General features: G+C 38.5%; 1 protein-coding gene across 6 annotated transcripts in view; it reads left to right on the top strand.

Annotated features, from left to right (window-relative positions):
* The window catches only part of EPC1 (enhancer of polycomb homolog 1), a 64,230-nt gene that overhangs the window by 22,296 nt on the left and 18,024 nt on the right, over positions 1–23,910 (top strand). For all 6 annotated transcript variants that reach the window (XM_032682081.1, XM_032682116.1, XM_032682099.1 and 3 more), the window contains 5 exons: positions 19,482–19,641; positions 21,375–21,520; positions 21,606–21,812; positions 22,208–22,356; positions 23,700–23,856. In XM_032682081.1, the coding sequence (XP_032537972.1) occupies positions 19,482–19,641; positions 21,375–21,520; positions 21,606–21,812; positions 22,208–22,356; positions 23,700–23,856 (819 nt within the window). The remainder of the gene's footprint in view (positions 1–19,481; positions 19,642–21,374; positions 21,521–21,605; positions 21,813–22,207; positions 22,357–23,699; positions 23,857–23,910) is intronic.

Genomic DNA, 23,910 nt, shown 5'->3' with positions numbered 1-23,910 from the left:
AAGAACCTACATATTTGATAATTTGATAGGAGGGGAACAGGGGAACAAGGAAGGGCTTGTTGCAATTTTTTCTGAAGCAACAGTCTACAGACACCTCAGTTCATAACTGGAAGAGATTTTTCTGTGAGCTGATATAATGACCTGAACTTTACCTTTTAGTATGGTGTTGAGCTTAGTTGCTTACCTCGGATATAGTTGTGGGGAAAATACTTAAGATCCTTAGCTAGAAAATTTTGAGAGAAAAAATGTGACAGCTTATGACAACTGGGACCAAATTGCAAGTGTAAGAAAACTCTCATACCGTGTCAGAATAATAGTCAAGTGATGAAAAGTTTTTGTTTCATTTTCCCTTTCTCTCTCTGTGCCCAGGTCCCAACTATTTAGTGATAGTGACAGCTTCCTGGATATTCCATCTTCAGTTACACTAAGGCTTTCTGTTCTGCTCTGTTTAGTGTTGGAAGTTACTCTGTGCACATGAACATTCATGCAAGTTAGGAAATCTGGCTGATGGGGAGGAGTAGCTTCTATGGTGAACAATTTATGCACCACCTTCAGCTACCTGAAGAAGTTGTTAATTCTGTGGTGTGAAACCCACCTGTGCCAGCAGTGTTTTCCTTTAAAGTCAGAGGGGTGGTGGTGGCACAGAATTCTATTACAGATCGGTGCCATTTATTTGAGGCTGGAATGAGATTACCTGTTCCAGTTAGAAATCAGAAGCAGCAAAATCTACTGGTTCATCTAGGAAAAAGAAGTATAAATTATGCCTCTGGGATTTGACAATGTCCTAGAAGGTAGCAGTTCTGTATAGAAGTTTAGGAATTATGACAGATGTCCTGTTGTTATGCTGTAGAGAAGGTGGGCACTAATTTGTGAGCAGCGGACTGCTATTAAAGTGGTTTGATAAGGTGATGTTAGTGTTCTGTACATGTGGTCAGTTGACCATGTAATAGTGATGAAGATGTGTACACCATGCTCTAAAGTAGTACTGAGACTACTTAAGCTCTCAGAAAATAGCAGGAGTTGGTTATATATGTCGGAGGCTTCTCCAGGAGGTTCAAATTCTGTTTTGAAATTGTGGAGGATATGAATTAGCAAACTTTAGTTTGTTTATTGTCTATAACATTTAATATTGAAAGAGGTTTTTCTATTTGAAAGCAGAATAATTAGGACACTTTAAGTAATCTTAATGGCATGAAACTGTGTAAGGGAATGTTTAGGCTGACTAGCAAAGAGAGTGGTTGGGCACTGGAACAGGGTCCCCATGGAAGTGGTCACAGCTCCAAGCCTGTCTTGAGTTAAGGAAGCCTTTGGACAACGCTCTCAGGCACATGGTGTGATTCTTGTGGTTGTCCTGTGCAGAGCCAGGAGTTGGACTTGGTGATGTCCCTTCCAACTCAGGACATTCTGTGATTCTGTTCTCTAAGTTATATATGTATACAACAGCAATTTATTCCATCGAAGAAAGCTATATGTAGACTGCTCTTAAGGAATCGTTTGAGCATGCATACTCAAATTATTTTTATCCTGTTCTTGACTTCCCAATAATTGCACACGGGGAGATATGGAACAGCAGTGGCTTTCTGCATAGCAGAGTTGACTAGAGTGAGACCAATTGTCCATGTTCAGACTTGAGGTAAAAAAGATTAGATTTACTTAGTACTCATTTACTTAAAAATCTGTCTCAAATTGTTTACACTAAGCTGGGGAAAGGGGGAGGGACACCCACAAATACAACTTTGTTAGCAGTATTCTTAATAGCACAAGAAGTAATGCAACTGGCAGGGGTTTGGAGTTGAAGCAGAGGAGCTGTAAGTCATTTTAGAGCCAGACTTGTATGGAAAGGCTTTACCTCCTGGGAATTTTCACAGCTGGTCTTAAGGAGGATCCCCATAAAGTTGTCTTCCTGACTGCTTTGCAGCTTTGATATATAATGTATTTCAGCAAAAGATTGGGTGTTAATTGTATGCAGAAGAATATTAATAACATTATTAATGGGAAGGGGCAATAGTTCATAACCTTACTGTTCGAGAATCATGGTGATATGTCCTTGGTTTTCTTCCAATTTTAATAGCTAGCATTCTGTATTTATTCCAGTAAGGTTTTAGTTGTTCATAGGAGCCTGACTAATATTAATTTGTTTCAGGTAGGAAAAATGTGCATCGTAGCAAGCCCTTAAATCTGCCAGTGTTTTCACTGAGTAGACCACTTTGATTGTAGCTTGCCACAGTGATTGTGCCCTGACTATATGATCATATCCCTCAAAAATACATATGCAGTTATTTATCAATTTGTAGAGAGTATTTGGTCTGAGTTTTGAATACCTGTAAGTTAATGCATTATTTTTTTCAAGTTTTTGTTTTAAAGGAACAAGTACCTGTATATGTGTGGGAATCTACTCTGCTAGAGCAGAACATTCCAATTTGCAGGCCATATAGGTATATATAATAAGTTACTTGTTCTTTTTACACATTGCACTTGTAAGAGGGAAAACCAGCTTTAATGTCAAGGAACACATCAAATGGCATCAGGCAGAAAATGCTGGTTGCTGCTCTTGTGTCTGTGTATATACTCTTCCTGTTTAGTGAGTACGCTCTGCTCTCCCTTCCACCAGTCCATGTGTATTTCTGTGTATTTAGCTTTATGTGCTCTTCTGGGAGGATCTTTCCGGTTAATCAGGTATGTGAAGGTGAATTGAATGAATTGAGGATGCAATAAAAGTTTGAAAACTTTCTGGTCTGTCATTTTCTTCAAGCACAGGTAGGTAGCTCAAGTGAGAGAGGAAACAATCCTCTTAAGGCTTAAGTACCACTCTTAAAGATTTGTTTCCTTTATATTTAATCAGGAATTACAAAATTATTGCTTTTTGAATTGGAAGCTTTCAAGAGGGTGTTGTTGGAAAGGATTGCTTTCCAATATCCGTTTGAGTTCATACCTTTATATCAATTTCAAGACTTCAAGGTTGTTCCAAGTCATAAATAGAAATCAGTTAGAGATCTTGAAGCCTTCCTGGAACACTTACAAAACTTACATTTGAGGAGAGAGATTTGTAGTAAAGGCTGCCCTATGCACACATTTAATGCTACTGTCTGGTTTTTGTTATGATTTGAAGCACTGTAGTGTTCAGGATTTTCATTGGTCAGACGTTCAATGCAAAGCGTGACTGCTGGGAAGGTGTTTGCATGCAAAGAGGAATTCTGCATCGCTTTTTTCCCCCAGATTTTCCTTTTCAAACTCAAGGATTTTGTGTCAGGCTGTGTTGTTATGAAAGTGTAATGATTGTGCATTAAAGATGCAGAACTTCTTTAGGAAGGTGAAGAAGGGTGCATGTTGCTTTTCTAAACTCTTGATATGCAGTTAGTCTCACTGAAAATGCTTTTCTTGGCATAGGCATGGAAGCACTTTATATGACTTGATTTTATTTTTTGGTTTTTTAACTCTTTTTTCTATTATCATTCCCCATGTTAATCTGTCTACATAGTATGGAACATATTTTCTTCCAGGCATTTTGCAGGATTTAATTATTTGAAATGTCCCATTCTCGTGTGTTTCTAAATTCTCTAATTTTGTTCTTCTTCTTAAGTTTCTTTGAACACTGGTGATAAAATTGGATTCCTGACTTCCCTTGTGCTTTTATGTTTTTCCTTCAGAAATACAGCTTTTAAATGCGTAGTAAAGTCTCCACCCCTCCACCTCCAGTTCTGTATTAGTATTTCAGCAGGATATGTCCCGTGTGCCTTTTTGATACTTAATTTTTCTCAGTACTTAAAATACAAGAAAGAGAATTCTGGAAAGATTGGCAGAAAATAGGAACTAGTTTCAGGGAGAAGATTGTGCAGTGTTGTGATATGACAATATTGACAATTCACTAACCTAGATATGATACATCTCATAAAAGAGCTGAATTTAAGACAACAGGGGGGTTTTATTGGAAAGTTTAGGAGTAAGGCTACAGGTAAGAGCCAGCATGGGTTTGGGTCCTGCCGAATGTTTTGTGTTTTGTACGGACTCCTTAAAGCAGGTTACTCGTACAAAAGTGTTGCAGCGTTTGGGTACTTAGGGATGCATTTATGCACTCTGGTGTGTTTCTCGACAAGTTGTTTTTTTTTTACTGTCATGTTTTCTTTGCCAAACATGATGACCTTGTTTGCCCTTCTCTTGCTATTTATCTTTTCTAGTTAGAAGAAAGTTGTTGTTAATATTAGTGCACTTGCTCTGTTTTCTGATGATGATGCTGTGGTCTCAAAGTAAGCCAAATAGTAAACGAGACTGTTCAAATATTAGGATTAAAGGTAGTTTAATACTCACGGTCCCTCTTGGAAAATTAACGTTTTTCATAGTTAGAACTTTAGGTCAATAGGCAAGACTTTATTTTCTTAGTGTATATGTGAGGGGAAGGAACTTGAGCTACCAAACCTGGAGGAAAATAGGTTCCCTTTTTTTGTCAGTAATATAGGGTTTATTTTGTGAGAAGGAAATGTGAGTGGGAAATCTGTGAAAGATGCATATTTTTACAAAGCACTTCTGCCTAACAAATCCTTAACGGGGCTGTAGGATAAGAGTGATTAACACAACTTTGTTGCATGTTCATGCTCTCAGCCTTCCTCTGAAAGAGAGGTATTTCCTCTGAGGTATTTTGTCTTGGGAAGGTGTTTAGAAATGAGCTTAATGGTAGCTAAATAATAAAAACAAATTTGACATGCCTTGGACTGTAACTGAAAGCACTGAGGTTTGTTGCAGTTAAACCCTTACATCTGGCCTGTTTTTCCATGGCATCTGTACTTCAGTACAGAAGGACCTTGTGCTGGTAGATGGTAGTTGTGAAATGTTTTCTTTGAGGGCCTCAGGTGGTTGGAATATGGGCTACAGAATGTCCTAGAAATAAAGACAAAACTTAGCATTAAGTACTGGAAGAAAGTACTGGTGAGTAAAGAGAAGCTCTAAAGGACTTCTATTACATTTCTATTGCTGAGGAATGAAACATCTACTAGCTATAATTTTTTAAGTGTTGATGACATGGGTATGTTGTGGAACAAGTCCCATCAGAAGGTAACAGTTTTGTTATTGTATGGCAGGATAGCATGAAGTTCCAAAGACATCCAGAAGCAATTAATTGATATTCCTATTGGTAAACAAGAGCCTATAAAAACCTCAAATGTGTGAAACCAAGTCCTCAGTCTCTTCATTAGTGATTCGTTTCAGCTGGTAAAAAAAGGTCTGGGTGCGTGATTTAGTAACCTGATTAGTTTTAAATGCTGTATTCAGAGGTTTGCTTAACTCAGTAATTGGAAAGATAAAAGTAGTGAGGTATATGAAATTTAAATTGTAATTTCCCTGGTATAATTTTCTGAAAAATGATAGTTTGAATGTTTTCCAGTGTTGATGTTCTCATGAATATTATCGTCCTGTCTCTCAGTAGAGGAAGTTTGACCTCTTGCTTGACCAGTGCTCTAGAGAACACTGTATAAGAAGCATTTTTTTAGTTAATAGAGAGAAGGGGGAGATTTAGCAATAATTTTGCTGTACAGTGTCTTAGCCTAGATTGTTTTGCACTGTGGTCAGGTGTGTAGGTAGAGTTCACTCCCAGGTGTGTATGTAGTGTTAATACTGGCTCGATGTTTGTTTTGGTTTTGTGGTTTATTCCCACCATTAACAGGGAGAGTGAGTGTGCGCGGTTAGGCTGTGATGTCATTTCTCATCAGATGATCGTAGGGCCAGCTGAGAAGTGAACTCTGGGTTGTTCAATTCTTTGCTCTTTCACACTTGTTAAATATGAATCATGCATGCACATTACCTGAGAATGTTAGGATTTATTGCTGAGAGTTTGAAGGAAGTAAGACCACCACTTTAGCAGATGGCACTCTGTACAGGTGGATCTGGAATTTGAGGTCCTGAGCCAGCTTTTGGCAACAGTATCATTTCCAGGAATGGAGAGAACATCGTGTTACTTTGGCTTGCAGTTACTGTAAGCCAAATCAAGCCATTTAATGTGGTAAGTGGTATAAGTGGTAGTTGGTAATTTAATAGTATAATACCTTAGGGAGCTCTGAATTCTACTCTCCAAGAATGTATGCAGTGTCAAGTTGATATTTTTCAAGATGCAATGTGCTAATAATCTTTTATGAATATGCTTGTTAATGGTAGTGTAGCCAAAACAGTCCTTGCACAGAAGGGACTTCTGAATTAATGAAAAGTACAAATATCTGAAAGCCTCTGGTAGTTTACATGGCTCTGGGTGGTGAGAGGGACAGGTGGGATGTCTGGCATAAGAGGATGCTTTCTGAAGTCCTGAAATGTGAATTGCTTCTGATAGGTGGGCTGTATCCTTGGACTCAGTATTTGAGAAGGGCACAAAGCAGCCTCTGAAATGTCTGTTGTACTTAATATATTTATATATGTTACATAGACACATGAAATCATGGATATTCATATCCCTTTAACTTTATTCCCCTGTAACTGGGAATTGCCCTTTAAGAATCAGTAGCTGTGTGCAACTGCACATGTGGAAAAGCATCAGGTCTGTGTTGTGACCAGCAGGATGGGGCTCAGCTGACTCTCCTTGGACATGACATTCAGTAGTCCTGTTTTGTCCCAGTCAAACACTTAACTCTGACTGTGTGCACAGAGAGAATAACAATGGAACTTAAAATACCCTGAGCTTACAGACATTAAGGAAATACTTGTTCTTGTAGGGAACATTTCCCATTCACCCCTGTTCTTCTGTTCTTCCTTCTTTCCTCCCCTCTTCCGTATGATTTTACTGTCTTTGTTGCTCAGTGTTTGTACCAGTCTTAAAAGCAGGTTTGGTCATAATTGCACGTAGAAGGTCATGAATTTGAAATGCTACATCTATCTTGTGTTTTTAAAGGCAATTTAAGTAAACCTGAAGATTACAAGTCACCATAAATAGCTGAGCTATGAAGAATAATGATTTGGTGTTTGACTGGTAGTTTATGATTCAGAACATATTTTTACTGATCAGGAAACTTTTAGATTGGTATGTTGTCTAAACTTTTCAGCCTAATACAGGCTTCTGCTCTAAGTAGCATCCTTATTCATGCAGATGTAGCAATGTTCATTCTAAGCCAAGGAAAGTGTCTAAACATGTAGATTTACCACCTTAAGACTTATATGAGTAGCAGGAAATACATAGATAACCTCATTGCAGTGGTGCAATCTTTGGAAAATCTATTTTAGGTTATTCAGTATTGCACCTGTCACTGTCACTATTGAAGAAGCACTTTTCCACCTTTGTGGCATCAGACCTGAAACTCTGATCTGTTGGTGGTGTCAATACAGAAGCTAGGAGTGTTCACATGAAAAGCATGGGTAGGTTTTACTTGCATTTTCATGAATGTACTTTGACAAAATTTAGTTGACTAGAACAATTGTAAGTAATTGCTAAGCAGGTTTCTTCTTTACCAGACGCCTTATGTAGTGTAACTCTTGAGTATGTCTCTTCTAGCATTTGTACTTGGCAGGGTGTTACTTTAGTTTTCCCAAATGTCTTGTCAGTTCTCTTGGTATCTTGCTGTCTTAGTAAAAGGAGCTTTTTCATGTACTAAGAGTTACAAACTCCAGTACTTTTTTTCTTTTTTTTTTTTCTTTGACAAAAGTTGTAATTTGGGGGAATATGAGATGGGAACTTTGATGCCATTGGCACTGCGCTGACAGTTACTCAAGGACAGGGTCAGGTATACTCTGCCATCCTCTGCGTGCATGTGCAGGTCATGTTTCTGCTCATCACTGTATAACACAATGGAAATAAATTGTTATACAGAAGAATAAAGTGCTTAAATGAAGATATTGTGGAGTCCCTGAAATTGTGCTTGTTTAGCAGAGTAGCTAATCGTTATGGCTTTGATGCACTGAATGCTTTTTCTGCAGACTTGGAAGTGGTTAATGCGAAGAAGTTTTTTTGTTTGTTCATTTTTGAAATCAGATAAGCTTGATAGTTTAAGACAGTGCTCTGGAAGCTTCTTTTAGTGTAGTGTGACTTTTTTATTTTTTTTTTTTAGCTGAACTGTAATATATGGACTTTCTATGAGGAATGCACATGTAACTTCTTAAAAGGTGCTTAGACTGTTTAGGTTGTTATGGCAAACTTATTTTTTGTTGTCTGACGCAAGATGCTGAGCCTCAACTCGTGAATGAATGAACTTCAGACAAATGTTGATACGTGGTTTTCTTATTAATAGTTCTGATATTTTTCTGTTCCCGCATAACTTGAATATTGTATAATGTTCTGTATAACTATCAAGTTCTGTTCGTTTTTTTAAGGGAATGACTGCTTGAGGTAACGAAACTATACTTTACAGAAGAAGTAGTTAAACCTGACAAGATGTTGTAAATGAAGCAATCTTAGGGGAAGGTACAGCTGGTTTAGTTCTGTGTGTTATAGGTGCTGTGTAAACCCCATTCACTCACTGATTTATCTTTTTTTATTATTATTTTTGGTTGGGGGGAAAGGAAAATGAAAACAATAAAGTTGCATATCTGTTGAGTGTCTCTCAAGCCTCTTTAACACTAAAGTTGCATAGTTTGGACTGGCCTACAAAGTTCGTGGAGGAAAGAAATTATTGGACTACTAAACATAAAGACTTCTGTTCCCAGTTTCTGATATACTGTGGTTCATAGAGAACTGCTGTGCAAGTCTGGCTGTATTTTTTGTGCTTTCTTACTGTCCTCAGTAGGGATGCCCATGGGCTCCTTTTTGAAATGATGTGAGGCAAAATGTACGCTTGTCTTGCAGTTAGTGTCCAAAAATGTTTCTGCATTCTTTGAAGAGTTTGGTTACTAGTAATGCCTGGCACTTAGGGTAGCCCAGTCAATCACATTGGGCATTTGTTTATTTAAAGAGTAGTTGTGTGATTTGGTGTTCAGAGATCCAATGGTCAAGCTCTAGTTAATGTTGAATTTTGGAGTCTTACTGCAAATTCTTAGGGAAAAAGCAGTAGATCTAGGTAATGTTTTCAAGATCTGTTTTTAATACTTTAAAAAAAAAACCAAACCAGCTAAATCCTGTTCTTGGACTTGTTTTCTTCAGAACTGTTGATCATATGTAGATCAGGGAAGCTGTTGATCTATGCAACTTCTGCAGTGTGGCCTGTGAAAGGGAATGTTTTTGAGCCTTTGGTAGACTAATCCTGGGAGATAGAGGTGCTGCTCAGACTGTGTGTTATTGGCTTTGTTCTTTTTCCCTTTGCCTAGTGTTTTTTGTCTTACCTCTGTTGATTGTGTACTGCTGTCAAGTTGATTAAGGATCCAGATTGAGATGTATCTTACCTGCAAAGAAAGAGGGTTGGTTTACTAAGGATCGTTTGAAAACCTGGTCTGAGGAACAAGCCCCATGGAAGGAGTGAGAGACTTACTATTTTTCCATAGTTGATACAAAAAATTTGAGAGAAATGTAAAAAAAAAAATTCACCCAAGTTGGCTTCTTTTTAATTCTGCTATCAAAATTTATAGATTTATAATTTTTAGATATAATTTTTAGATTTATAATTTAGCCTTTAATTTCAACTGGTGTTGTGTATAGTGTTTTATGATGATTTGTAAGTGGAATAGTTGAGGCTCCTGTCTGTTGGAACACACAGCCCTGTGTGCATCTGCATATTAGTATAGTTCAGAAGAGCAGTGAAAAAGAATAGAAACTTGTTAGCTGCGAAGTTGGGCTGCCACCTTACTTGTTAATCAAGTGACACTGCTTTTTTATCAGTGCTGAATACTGTTCACAGTAGTATCAAGTCCCTGTAACTAATGAAAACGCTGGAATCCAAGTGTAATCTTTTACCATCCAAAATTACTTGAGTTACAAAGTATTGCTAATGCACAGTACTGTTTTAATCAAGCAGCACGATATCGCTGCATCTATCTTTTTATTTGGGAACTTGATACAGTTTTATTATGGTCAGCTAATGAAGTTATCTTGAAGTTCTGCTTCCATATTCCACATATAAGGGAGAAATAATTTTGCTATAAAGACTTACTTGGGCTCTCCTAAATGGCTTTATAGTTGAAAACTGATAAGAAAAGGCTGAATTCTAAGAGCTGTTCTCATTCAGTTGTAGTCTGTATCCTGAAAGCTGTATTCTTGTAAACTGTGTAAAATTTTACTTCACTTTGTGTTAGTCTGATTTCATTGTGGAAGTCATGCCCTGGACTGCCTACATAATACATTAAAAACATCTTAATATGTTTTTTAGAATCCTTATTTAGGGGAAAATTGTTAAATTATTAGACTACATTCTGTTTACTGTAGATAACTGAAACAGTTTTCATGCATTGAAGTCTCACAGATGGCAATACAGCTGGAACAGCAGGCTGAGGTAAGGAAGGGGCACTGGGACAGGCTTGCAGTGAAGTCTGGTGCAGCAAAGTCACTGAGATGGGCTGAGCTGGTTTAACTGTGTTGGTGATGACATGAAGCAGTTCCAGTGTTCTCCTAGAGTGTGTCCTGGTCTTTGCATTACCTGTTCATGAACTGATTTAGTTCACAGCGGGAAGAGTCACTCAAGAGTAACTCCCCTTGGGGCTGCCTAGACTGAGGAGTTCCATGAGGGCCAAAGTGATTACAGAGGAGAGATGGGCAATCTTTGTGGCCATTATAAACACTGAGGAGATGGTTTAGATCCTTCTAGTTTTGATCTTAAATGATGGTTCCCAAACTAAACATTTCAAACTTTTACTGAGTCCTGTGGTTCTGAGTAAATGTTGTGCAGTGGCAATTGGGCAGGCAGACAAAGCTTTTTAGGTAGTGTGAACAGGACCTGTGTGTAGAAAGACAGAGGTGCTAAATTATGTTTGTGAACTATACTGCATAATTAATGTATGTGTTAAATACTAGAGTTTTCCTGATTCCTAGGGTTCCTAGGTTGGATACATTATTTTCTGGCATGTCTTGAACCAGTCTCACTCATTTCTTTGTTTCTGCCTGTAATGTAAAACATGAAGCTGATTTCAGTCTTCTGATAACAGGATAAGCAAATCACTCTTCGTTTCTCCGAGTCATGATCTCAGGTACTAATGTTAGATTTCTGGGTCAAATGCCCTGTGTGTCCTCCACCATTCACCGAACAAGGCTGGCAGGTGAAAATTCCACAGAAGTTGTAATTTGCTGATGGAAGCACACAAATATAGAAGAAAGATTTTTTTTTTTTTTTTTTTTCCAGGTAGAGGACAGACTCGTTGTGTACTCTTAGAAGTGTCTGATGTGAGCATGGGGAAAATAGTGTACTACTACAGTGCTCAAAACAGTGTGGCTGACCCCATTTCTAACCAGTGTTCCAGATAAAAAGTCTAATAATTAGTGAGGGTTTTTTGATACTTTGTTAATTACAAAACTATGCATTTTTAAAAGTAAATTAGATCACATTTTCACTGAGCAATTGCTATTTAATCCTGTGTAGCTATTTTAAGTTGGCATTTGTAGCAGAGTTTTAATTATTATAGTGATTACAGTGGAATCTTTCTTAATTGACTACTCATGAGACTGACATCAGTTGATTAACAGAACCAACCTCCATAGTTTTCCTCCACATTTGGAATATGAAGGGATAGTTTTAGGCTCTGCTGTAACAACAAGGAAACTTTTTTCTCTACTGTGTAATGTGATTCAGGCACTGAGAGGTCTTGGCAGCTTCCAAAGGGAAGATCTACAACCATGTGGTTTGGGTGAACCTTCAGGCAGCTTCAGTTGATACAAGAAGGTGTTCACCCTGTGTCCATATATACTAATAAGGATGACTACAATTGTTTGTGGGCCAGATGAAGAGTGAGGAAGTGATCTGCTGTCTTCCTCAGGGAGAAAGTAAGGAATGCTGCTTTGTTGACCCACCATCTCTGTCCTGTTTGGATCATGCGTGCTTCTTGTGACCATATTTAAACTATTGCTACCACATTATATGATATGCATGTACTCGAGTTCCAGGGGGTTGAAGCTGCATTTATGCTTACCAACAAAACTATTGCCTTGCCATTATCAAAGGCCAAATCTATAAGCTGGTATTCAGGAGTTGGGTTCTGGGTCTCAGTCAAGGGTCAGTGTAACTCGGGGATTTATGTTGTGCCAGAATACCAGTTGAAGACTTCTGTGCTTTGCAAGGCAGAATCAGACTGCCTTCATCAGTATGATTTCAGTCAGGGCAACTTTTCAGTGGCAGTTTGGAAACAAATGCTGTAAAAAACTGGTCAGAATGTCTTTGTTGTTTGCATGTGTGACTGGATGTGCATGTGAGGCAGGAAAAACAACAGCGTGGTATGTTTCTGTGATAAATGCTTCCGTAAGAACCTGGGAATCTGCTCTTCAGGAACAACTGAATGTTTTTGCTTTCAGTCATACTGGAAGACACTAGAACCACTCTGCCCTAAAAAGAAGAGTAATGCAGAGGAAGTATCTCTGAACAGTTTACATTGATCTGTGATGGGCTTCTGCGTTCTGGCTCTGTATTCTGTACCTTTGCTTTCAGCATTGCTCATGCTTCCCTGTCCCTGGGTGAGCCCTTTCGATTGGGATGGCAGGTAACCACCCCTGGAGAGTCCCACAGAAACATTTCCAGTACCTGAATTGATTCTAGAAAGGGAGAAGGAATTATGTGAAGGAAGAATAAGGGATGGCATTAAAAAAACCCAACAAAACAACAAAAAAACCCCTTCCTTGTTCTGCATGTAATTCTCTGAGGTTGCTATCCGTACTCTTCCTTATCTTGGATATAAATTGTGTTTGATAAGTTACAGGACAGCTAAGATCTGAAAATGGAGGAGAAAGTGAAGAGAGTGAACCAGTTTGGTTGTTTTATTCCTTTCTGTCTTCTCTGTGCAGAGATTTGTTGGATTGAATCTGGAGACAAATTTTCTCTAGTGTAACTTGACCATCACTCTTGCAAGAGGCCATCTTCCCTGATCATACAGGCTACTGAGATCCTCATATGGCTGAGAGACAGGATATGTATCCTGTAGGTCACTGAGCCAAAGAAAGGTGAAGGTTGGGAAGTGATTTCTGTGCAGTAGGTCATAGAAGTAGTGCAGGGGTCCTTTCTGTATGTTATGGAGTGAGTTAGTCTGAAAGGTCTTGATCTGCAGCAGGGTCTCATAGCAGCTTGGCTTTATAAAGTCTAGAATCAGGTTGCTCTTGCACTGTTTCACCACCTCTGGGTGACATAAATAACAACTTCTGATTTTTCCAGTTTCTGAAGTTTTCTTATTTCATCTTATAGGGTAATGTGTTTATGCTTCAGATGAGCTGCAGTTTTGTTGGATTATTAAAAAAGACAGATGTGTGTTTGTATACTTGTATGTCCTTGATTGTGTGGCAACTGTGATCTGTTTTAGCGTAGCCGTTGTGAATCTAATGCTTCTTGCCAACTACCTGTTGAAACTGGTGTCCCTTTTAAACTGTGAGGTGGTAGCCTTGGAAAGCAGTTCTGTCAGGCAGGGGATGTATGTGAGAGGAATTGCCCTGGTCATACTGATGTAGATCAGCAGTTCTGCAGAGACCAGCAGATGGACAGTTTTGCTTGGTTCCCAGTAATGACACAATCAATTGCAGTGTACTTTTGTATAGTTTTTGTATTTCAGAGGCAAAGATGGGATTCTGACGTGCACAGATTTGAACTCAGTAGTGTACTTTTTATAGATACCACTTTAAAAACTCTTTCTACTTGTGGTGTGTGGCTTCCTCCACCACTCCACCTTTTACTTCCCCCAGCAAAGACACTACTCCCTTGCTTAGGGTAGGCTTGGAGTATTGGGAGACTTTCTGCTCTGTTCTACACACTGGACTTGATAGCTGGCTGTTTGGGTCATTTCCATAAGCAAATGTGCCTTAAATGATTATTTCTAAGAGCTCTGAAGTAATTGGAGAAACTATTTGAGAAAGGAAGCAGTCAAATTACAAAACAGTGAATTTACTTCTTAATTTCTTGAAGATGCACTCATTGCAACTGCAGTAACATTTTTTCAGTTGTCTTTCAAAAATAATAATATACATTCTGTCCTTTTGGTTTGTTCAACTGTAATGACAGGGTTATGTCACTTAATCTTTTAAGGCCTTGTACTGTGGTTATCTTACTTTGCATATGTTCTCCAGGGTGTGCTGCAGAGTAGATACTTTGTCAAAGAAACGTCTGTGCTCTGTATGTACCAGTTTTCTTTCAGAAACTGTAACTAACCAACAATCCCACAGTCACATTGCCAAAAACTTACCAAGTGTTACCAAAATGTGAAAGAACGCAAATAACTGCTTGCTTTCAGTTGCTATGCTTCTGCTTTTTTCTGCTTGCAGGCAGGAGTGCCTACTGGTAGTCAGGTTGAACCACAATTACAGTATCTTCTCTTTTTTACTCTAATTGTTGTAATTCAGCTTTTTTTAATGTAGTGTTGCAGAAATGCAACAAGCTTGCAAGTACTAAACGTGTTACCAAGAATGATACCTATAGCCTTGCATTATCATTTGAGAGAGATCCTGCTGCCCCTCAATGCAGAACTGACCAGAAGTTCCAATTCCTTCAGGCTGTAACGAGAACTGCTCTGCTCTGTTCTGCTTTCCCATGTGCTTTTGTTGCTGCCAACTTGCTTTAAATTGTCCTTTCACTCTTTGGTGTTTTGGAATGTGTTTGGTGATACTGGTGTACAGTAAGAGTGGACACAAGGGACAAACTTGCTATCCTAAAATTGAATAGAAAAGAAGTCTACGGAATGACTGATGGTATCAATACATATCTTTGCTTAGGAAATGTCTCGGTATGTCATGCTTTGCTACATTCTGTAGTATTTCAGTGGACTTTTCCTATAGGCTCTTGGATTAGAGGAAAACTTCTAAAGGAGAAAGGTGATTGTCAAGCTTTTGTTTGTTTAAACGACTAGCAGTGTAATCTGGTAAGTGTTGGTATTTTAACTGTCTAGATAATTTTCTGGACAGGAATATAGTGTGATGAATAAGGTGCAGTTCATAGAATTGCAGAATATCCAGAGTTGGAAGTGCCCACATGGATCATTGAGTCCAGCTCCTGGCCCTGCACAAGACATCCCTAAGAATCCCACCACTTGCCTGAGAGCATTGTCCAAACGCTTCCTGAACTCAGACAAGCTTGATGCTGTGACCACTTGTCTGGGGAGGCTGTTCCAGTGCCCAGCCACCCTCTGGGTGAAGAACCTTTTCCTGATATCCAACCTAGGCCTCCCCTGACACAGCTTCATGCTGTTACCTCAGGTCCTGTCACTGATCACCAGAGAAAACAAATCAGTGCCTGTCCCTCAGTTCACGTTTCTGGCTGAGTGTTGCAAAAATGATGAAGCTGCTCCATTCCTGAGGCATCATCTGTCTCTGGCTGAGTTCTCCCACTGCATCCCTTTGATGCTGGGATTGTCAGACCACATGATGAGCCAGGATAGGTAGCTAACCTGATGAACAACTTAACTTGGGGGCTGGGAAGAGTGAGCGGGTTTTTAGGGTTTTCTTGATGAACCCATTGAATAGCTTTAAACACAAAGTTGGCTGACCATTAGTGCAATTAAAGGGAATGAAGTTTGAGGAACAGTATCATTGTTCTGAAAGGACCTGATCAAATTAACATCAGAGAACAAAAGACTCCTGAAGCTGCAATTCCGATAACATTTTATGTCAGGCAGAGAAAGCAACTGAAGATTAAAGGTTTTCTGGATATAAACCTAACTAATAAATAGATTGAAGATAGTTAAATGTGAAAGCAGAAGGCAGTTTCAGTGGGGATAAACTGCCTTCAATAAGTATATGTTGTGAAACAGGTATGTATGAAAAATCCAAGGGAAGCAAGCTGGGATAGAAAGGGAAGAAACTGTGAAGCTACTGTGTAGTTAATCAGTTCAGGCTGAGTTTTTTGTAAGACAAATGCAGCTGTTTCAATGTTGTTTCAATAAGGATACATTAACAAAGAAATCTGAGTACACTGAAAGTGGAAACTGATAAATAGGAACAACTAATATGTGAACAATTAATATTTACATGAAAGGTTTATCTTGAAAGAGGGAACAAGGTGAGACATATCTAGCAATGAATGTGCAGAATAAGATGAGAAAATTCTGTAAATATTTGTAGTAAGAGGAAACTTTCTTGATTGTATTTGATACTAAAATGGTTGAAATATTTCATGCATCTTAGTGGGGTTTTTTTGTCCTTGGTATTCATTTTAAAAAGATTTCTTTAATTTAGTGAAACAGCTAAGCCAGTTTAATGGCTAAGCCAGTTTGATGGCTAACTGCTGCCAAAGGGAATTGTCTTTCTTCTCCATTTGCCTACTGCTTTCTACACACACACCCTGGCAGCTCAGGGATCCACTCCGTCAGAAGACTAATTGTTTCTAATTGTTTTCAGGGGAAATTGCAGGAGAGAGATGGCTTTTTGTGGATTTGATTCCCTAAGCTGTCATCATAGATTCAGTCTGACAGAAGGCTGTGGTAGTATGGAGAATGACAGCGAGGGGCACAACGCTGAACCTTGTGTTAGATGAGTTTCCTTCTAACATGACAAATTACAACCTTTGAGCTTGACTGACCCAGCTAAAATTCATCCCAGGAATTTAAAGAAATAGTCTGAAATAATTTTGCAGCTATTTGAGAACTTCAGAGGAGCAGATGATGTTTCAGAGAAGAGGAAAAGGCACTGCAGCTGGGCTTCTTAACAAAAAAATCCACACGAAAACATGGCATCCATTCAAAAAAATCCTGACCCAAAACCTCGTAACAATCAATAGACTGTTGAAAAGGTAGAAACTAGAGAGTTACAGCAAGTTATCCTAACTGTGGTTCCTGGAGGAATATGGGTAATTTAAATTATTTGGCTTGAATGATCACCTGGAAGACATTAATTTCTGTAAACAGCTAATAAGAGGTTTTTGAGAACAAGCCCCAGTTAATCCTGTCAAACTTCTTTCTGTAGTAGGGCACGGGACATAATGGATAGTTGCATAAAAAAGGCTTTTTGATACTGCTCTGTTATGCAGTGAACAGAAACAGTTGTATAGTGGAAATATATCAGAAAACCATATCTAGAAATAGACCAAAAAAATAAAAATATTTGTTGGATTTCCTAGGATTTCAGTCTTCAAAATGCCTGTTGGTGTGTTCAGGAGTGTCTGGACTCCAGTATCTACATAGTAAATAGAGATAACATGAAGGGTGGCCAGAAGGTTTGATTAGGATTTGAATTCAAAGCTCATTCTGACAAATTGAGGAAACCACCGCATTTTTAAGTGGAAATCTATGGATTCAGATGAATGAGGTGTTGCATTTAGGTGGGAGTTACCAGCTGTACAGTCACAGTGGAGAATGAGTGCAGAATAGGAACTGTAAGCTGTAGTAGGGTTTTTAACTGTAGATATTTAACATACTTTCTTGTTAAAAATTAGTGTCTCCAGAGTTAACAATTGCACCTGATTACCAGGAGAGAGAGAGATGTGCTGAGCCACCAGCTGAGATACTGTAGTTGGGGCCAAAGTTAATGTTTCTGATTTGTCCAAATGAGTGAGAACCTGGTATGTGGAGGTGTAAGGAGAGGTCGCCTTTTCTGTTTCCTTTCTTCTGTTTGGTGGAGTGTCTCTTGAATTGAAACCAATAGGAACAGCAGGTTAACTGTTTCAGTGGAGGAAATTTTATCCAGTGGCTTTCATAACATATGGATCTGCTAGCACTCTCTGCTCACATACTGAGTGTTTCTGTAATTGGGATGAGAACCAGGCAAAACTACGAGGTGTGCTTCTGTTTCAAGAATATTGTTAAGATTTTTGTAAGTACTCATTACTGAAACCTGTTGGTAAATAAGTATAGGCTGTGTCCATGTCCATATCAGAGGGGGATCAGAGAAATTGAAATCTTTAGTGTCTAGCCTTCTTCCCTGAAATAACGCATTTTTTGTGATTAGAAACACAGATTGGGGTGGATACACCAGGAACCCTTGATACTGTTATAAAAACAATAAGCCTTTGATGTTATTCAAAAGCTATTGACTATTACTCTGTATTTGACCTAGAATCCTACTGTGCTATATGAAGATAAATTCCTTAATTCCCTGTTCTGCAAGAGTTGTAGTTGTGGGGACAACTGAAGAGTTATTACAGTTTACACAAATTTGTGGTGTCTGAGAGCAGTGCCTCCCTAAAGAGGTAGAAAAGAAATTATTTTGTCCATACCCAAGAAAGAATTTTAGCTGCCATGCCTCCTAGGTGACACATGTGTATAAGCTTTACAACTGCTGGAAGATCAAAATCATTGCTGTGAGTTTTACTTGCAACTGTGTGCTATGTCTTACTCTCATGTTTCGTCTCCTTTTGTGAAGAAGCCTTTTAACCAGGGGGCAGATAGAAAAGAAATCTCTGCAATTTGTTTGAGGATAAATCCTGTGAATTCTTTCAGCAGAATTAAACCTTGGAACACATTTAGGTTCCAGGCTGCAACAACTCTGGAGTTTACAATAAAGCCTATTTTATAATCTTCTTGATTACTTATCTTTTGAAGTTTAGACAGAAGATCTTAATTGCCTTTATTATACTAGAGGAATTAAATTGAAGTCAGACAAGTAAAGATGCAATAAGATCGTGTGGATGAACACTGATATGTTTTGCTTCAACGTTAAAACCAACTATCCCTGCTACCCTTTTGCTGCAGTTGCTGTTTTTAGGTATTTCAGTGATCTGGTTTATAGCATCTCATTGAGAGTTGTATTGGCACAACAACTACTTCTGCACTGGTCTACTGAGCACAGTAAAGAAACAATATAGAAATTTAAGAAACTTAGCACTGATGCTAGGGAAAAAAATAGCATGTTATGTTGTCAGTAAACCGGTTACAAACATGCACATGTTTTGCTGTGTGGCGTTTTGTCATTAACTCTGCATGAACTCTGCAGATATTACTTTCTGTCTTGAGAGAACTACAGAAAGAATGGGTTGCATTTTTACTTTATTTGATGGATTAGGAGGAGGAGCGGGAGAATAATGGGAAGCATTACAATAAATGAGAACATCTTCAGGAATCATTCAGTGGGTAAAAGTAATTGCTGTTCATAGGTGATGATGACAGGCCTCCTTTCTGGTTTTCTGTTATTGCTGGCAATAAATGGCCAAGGCAAATACAGAATAATACCAGAGTCAATATCTGTCTGCAGCTGCTTGTTATAATCTGTGTGTCTAATCAATCCGAAGTGTCTCTCCAGATATATTTATTCGCGGACTTGCGCGGCTCGGTGCGCGCGGCTCGGTGTTCCAGCAGCGCGGGTCTTGGCGGAGTTGGGAAGCTGAAGGTGGGGGGTGTGTGAGGGGAGAGCGCCACCTGCTGGGAAACCCTCCGGCGGGGGGAGCGCACTTTGGGTCAGGAGTGCGACCACCATTCCTCAGGTCAGGGCTCGGGGGTTTACAATGAGAGCATTTGCAAAGGAATAGCCTTCTTTCACTGTAGCAGGTCTTGAGTTGTGGAAATATTTTCTCGAGTTTTCATCTTGACTTTTTTGTTTGTAGGAACATCATCTCCAACGGGCTATCTCAGCACAACAAGTCTATGGAGAGAAGAGGGATAACATGGTTATACCGGTTCCAGAAGCAGAAAGTAATATTGCATACTATGAATCTATATATCCTGGAGAATTTAAAATGCCAAAGCAGCTGATTCACATACAGCGTAAGTAAAGGAACTCATTCTTTGTACACTGAGAACTTTATTTTGCCAGACTTTACTGCTAAATGTCTGCTGAACTCCCACCATGACTTGACTTCTGAGAATTATTTTTTTCCAACATGCTGAAAAATGCATACTACTTGCTAAAGAAGTATATTTAGTTCTTGGTCAGTAGTAACAGTTTGCAGGGAAATTTAGATTTTTTTTTTTTTAGCAAGGACACAAATCTACTTGAAGAGGAAAATATGTAATACATAGTTAAGAAACAGATACCTGTCCCAGAAGCATATTCAAGATAAAATGGCAGTAAGAGTGGATTGGCAAGCCAGGCAGAAATGGTAGTAGCAGTGGTAGTATTTGCCTGTGCCTGGATGGAAGTGTTCTACATCTAAAAATAGGTGGGTTTTGGCATTGCTGATGACTTGCAAATTTGTTGGGATTTTGTTTTTGTTAGAAGATAGCAGCTGTTCTGTATGGTTATGACCCTTCATGTGAGCACCACAATGCTTCAGATTGCTTTTGGAAGAAAAAAAAATGTTGCAGAATTCTGTTGCATGGTGTAATGAGTAGAATTTAAAAAGTAGTTTCTGTGCTATGTAAAAAGATCTCATGCCTAATTAACTTTGGTTAAATGCTAGACTTCTATATCAGACAGTCTCAATAATGTCTTGAAGTATTGGAAACGTAGAATAGTTTCGGTTAGAAGGGACCTTTTAAAAATCATCTAGTCCAACGCCTTGCAATGAGCAGGGACATCTTCAACTAGGTCAGGTTGCTCAGAGCCCCGTCCAACCTGACCTGGATGTTTCCAGGAATGAGACATCCACCACTTTTCTGGGCAACCTGTTCCAGTGTTTCAACACCCTCGTTGTAAAAAATTGTCTTCCTACTAGCAATCTTGCATGCTGATATTAAGGTTATACTTTTCATTCTTCTTTTCTTTGTTTAGGCTAGATAAGGAAAAGCTTCTTTATCTAGCAGGTCTAGCAGCTGGAACTGTGATTTTTCAGCTGCATTGTATTCTACCTCTTTATTTATTAGAAGCAAGGTATGTGTTTTCAGGTGTGCACTTGAGAAGAAATTTGTCTCTTACTACTTAAAACAACTTGAATGAGGCATGAGAACTAGGGAGATCTTGTTTTGAATGCAGAGTGCTGCGTTTTCATAGGGTATTGTGTAAAACAAACAGTTGTTTGCTTTCTGCAAAACATTGCTTGTATTTGAAGATGCCTTGCTACATAGGGTAGACCATGGTGAACCAGTTTAGTCTGACTCATCTATATCACAAAAATCATTGATGAGAGTATGTGTAAGATCATTGTAATACAGTCTGCATATACTTTCCCATGTGTGTGTTTGGGCTGTAGTCTTAACTGTTGATCGTATAAGACATAAAACTAGAGAATACTCAGCAGCATTCAAAATATTCACCAATCTAAAAATTTCTTACAGAAAAGAATGAGGCAGAAAGCTGCTAGCTGGTTTGACCACTAGTAAGTTTACACTGAATAACAAAACCATAATCAAATAGATGGTAACTTTTATGCCTGATTTTTAACGGTGTAATTTTTTTCCAAGGAAGAAATAGGTGTAACTTGAAAGTAATATTACTGCAACATTCAAACAAATGATTTTGGTTTCGTCTCCAGAAGAGTGTGCTGTGTATTCTGAACGTTGCTATTAGAACAAAACATTTCTGTAGTAAAACTAACTTTAACTTTCACTGTACCATTTAGCTTTTAGTTTGGATGCTGAGCAGCCGGATTATGACTTGGATTCCGAAGATGAGATCTTTGTGAACAAGTTGAAGAAAAGAATGGACATCTCTCCTTTGCAGTTTGAGGAGATGATAGACAGACTAGAAAAAGGCAGCGGTCAGCAGGTACAATGGTACTTTGAATAAAGAATTTGAAATACACACTCTGTATGTTACTGTATGAAAGTGACATGCTGGGTTTTACATTTAGCCAGTCAGCCTGCAAGAGGCCAAGCTGTTGCTGAAGGAAGATGATGAATTGATCAGAGAAGTGTATGAGTACTGGATTAAAAAGAGGAAAAACTGTCGAGGTCCCTCTCTTATCCCAGCAGTGAAACAAGAGAAACGAGATGGTTCCAGCACAAATGACCCTTATGTTGCTTTTAGAAGACGAACAGAAAAGATGCAGACACGGAAAGTACGTACATCAGAGCCTCTCTCAGCTGTTCTTTCTTTTCCTTCTCCTTTTCCCCCTTTCAAAAAGTAGATTATGTAAAGAAACAGTTCTGCAGTGTTGAATGAAACAGTAAAAATTGGCATGTTCTCTTTTCTAATTTGCAGGGGTAAAAAGCAAAACTACCTTAGGACAGCTATTAAATGAAAGTTTATATTAATTTCTTCACTAAATCTACCATTAAACCTACTTATTGTATTAGTAAGCTGTAGCTCATTGATAACATGCACATGCTTCTCCTTGGTTTGGCATATGACGTGTCTTTTTTTTTGGTATATGTAAATATTTAGAACTTGCTGAGGTTCAGATTACTGAATTTAAATGATGAGGGGAAACACATATACTCTGTGTATCTGCAGAATCGGAAGAATGATGAAGCTTCTTACGAGAAGATGCTTAAGCTGCGTCGAGATCTCAGTCGTGCAGTGACCATCCTGGAGATGATAAAGAGAAGAGAAAAAAGCAAGAGAGAATTGCTGCATTTAACACTGGAAATTATGGAAAAGAGGTAATGTTCATTGAAAAGTTGCTGCAGAAAGCTTTGGAAGCTGCTTTCTATTCTGATTGCTTCAAATATTTAAACAGTGGGAGATTTTTAAAATAAGTATTTAGACGTGTTTACAGGATAACATAGTTTCATATATGGCTATGGAGAGCAAAATATAAGGCTAGGAAGTTGCTTATTGTGGCAAGGTGATCCGTCAAACTGAGCTACATTGTTTCATTAGATGTGTACATGTTTTCAAATGTGTTTATCTATTCTGTATGTTATACCAGAAGAGAGATCATAGTTTCAGGTGAAAATGCATGTTAAATACATAGATTAAGGAAATATCAGCTGTTTTTAAGGCCATTTTCAAACATTACCATTCTTTGACTTCATGATTGTGATTCTTTGCTAAAAAAGCTTGATCAAACGCCCTCTTGAAGAAAAGAAATAATCATTTCATACAGTATGAAATGTGAGTCATCTCCAACTTGTGCTTCTTTTGACATCCTGTTGGTCAGCTGTGCTGAGGGCCAAATGCCCAGTTGTCACTTTCCTAATTGGCTGAGATTTACAGTTGCAATGTGGAGCTGTTCTTTAGGTTCATACTTAGAATCTGAGTAGACTTCCCTAGCTCAAGTATCCATGTTTGAAAGCAAATGTTCTGAGTCAGTATCTTAAAGCTCTAGAACTAACTTTTTAGTCTGGATTCTTAGGGAGGCAAGCTGAATTTTTCTGCTAGGGCACTTTTTTTAAGCACTGAGCATTTTAAGCAGAACCGGAGAGGGGGGAAATCTTGAAGGTTTTCACAGTAGCTTTCTCATAAAATAAGCTGTTGAATAGAGGGAAGACACTAATATCTCCCTCAGAGTGGAGAACTGCACTTCAACCCAGCATTTGTCACAGGATTTGAAATGTAATATGTTTCATGAATCTACTTGTTGTGAAAATATTCCCTAATACAAAAGGGGAAGGATTAATGAATAAGGCACTCTGCCTCACTGTTTAAAACCTTTCAAGTGATAAACGTATGGGTTTTAAATGGCAGCAGTCCCCAAGGGAGGGGAGAGGGTAACCCTCTCCTGTTCTTTCCTTCTAGTTTCTGCTTCTTTCCTTTATAGTACTGTGCTTTGGAGATGCTTTACAGAGTAGTTATCATTTTTTATTTGTCAGCATTAACCATTGCAATGAATTTTCTATGTTATTAGTCCCTTTTCTGTAATAATACTTTCTGTACTTCTTGCTGATGTCCTGGATGTCCCTTTACCCCAAACTTCAAGTATTAGTTCTTGTTTCTCCATGTTTCTCAGTTTTTTTACCAGATGTACATTGTAAGCACTCCAACAAATGTTTTCTGATTTCAGGTATAATTTAGGTGACTACAGTGGAGAGATCATGTCTGAAGTCATGGCGCAGCGGCAACCACTTAAACCTACCTATGCTATTCCCATCATTCCTGTGACTAACAGCAGTTCTTTTAAACACCAAGAAGCTATGGAACTGAAAGAATATAAAGTCAAAGTGAGTAATGTCAGTAACTGAGTTACTGTTTGGCTATAAAGTACACAAGATACA

Source organism: Chiroxiphia lanceolata, chromosome 1, assembly GCF_009829145.1.
Source record: "Chiroxiphia lanceolata isolate bChiLan1 chromosome 1, bChiLan1.pri, whole genome shotgun sequence".
Classification (NCBI taxonomy): Eukaryota; Metazoa; Chordata; class Aves; order Passeriformes; family Pipridae; genus Chiroxiphia; species Chiroxiphia lanceolata.
This window is presented reverse-complemented; position numbering and strand designations above follow the sequence as displayed.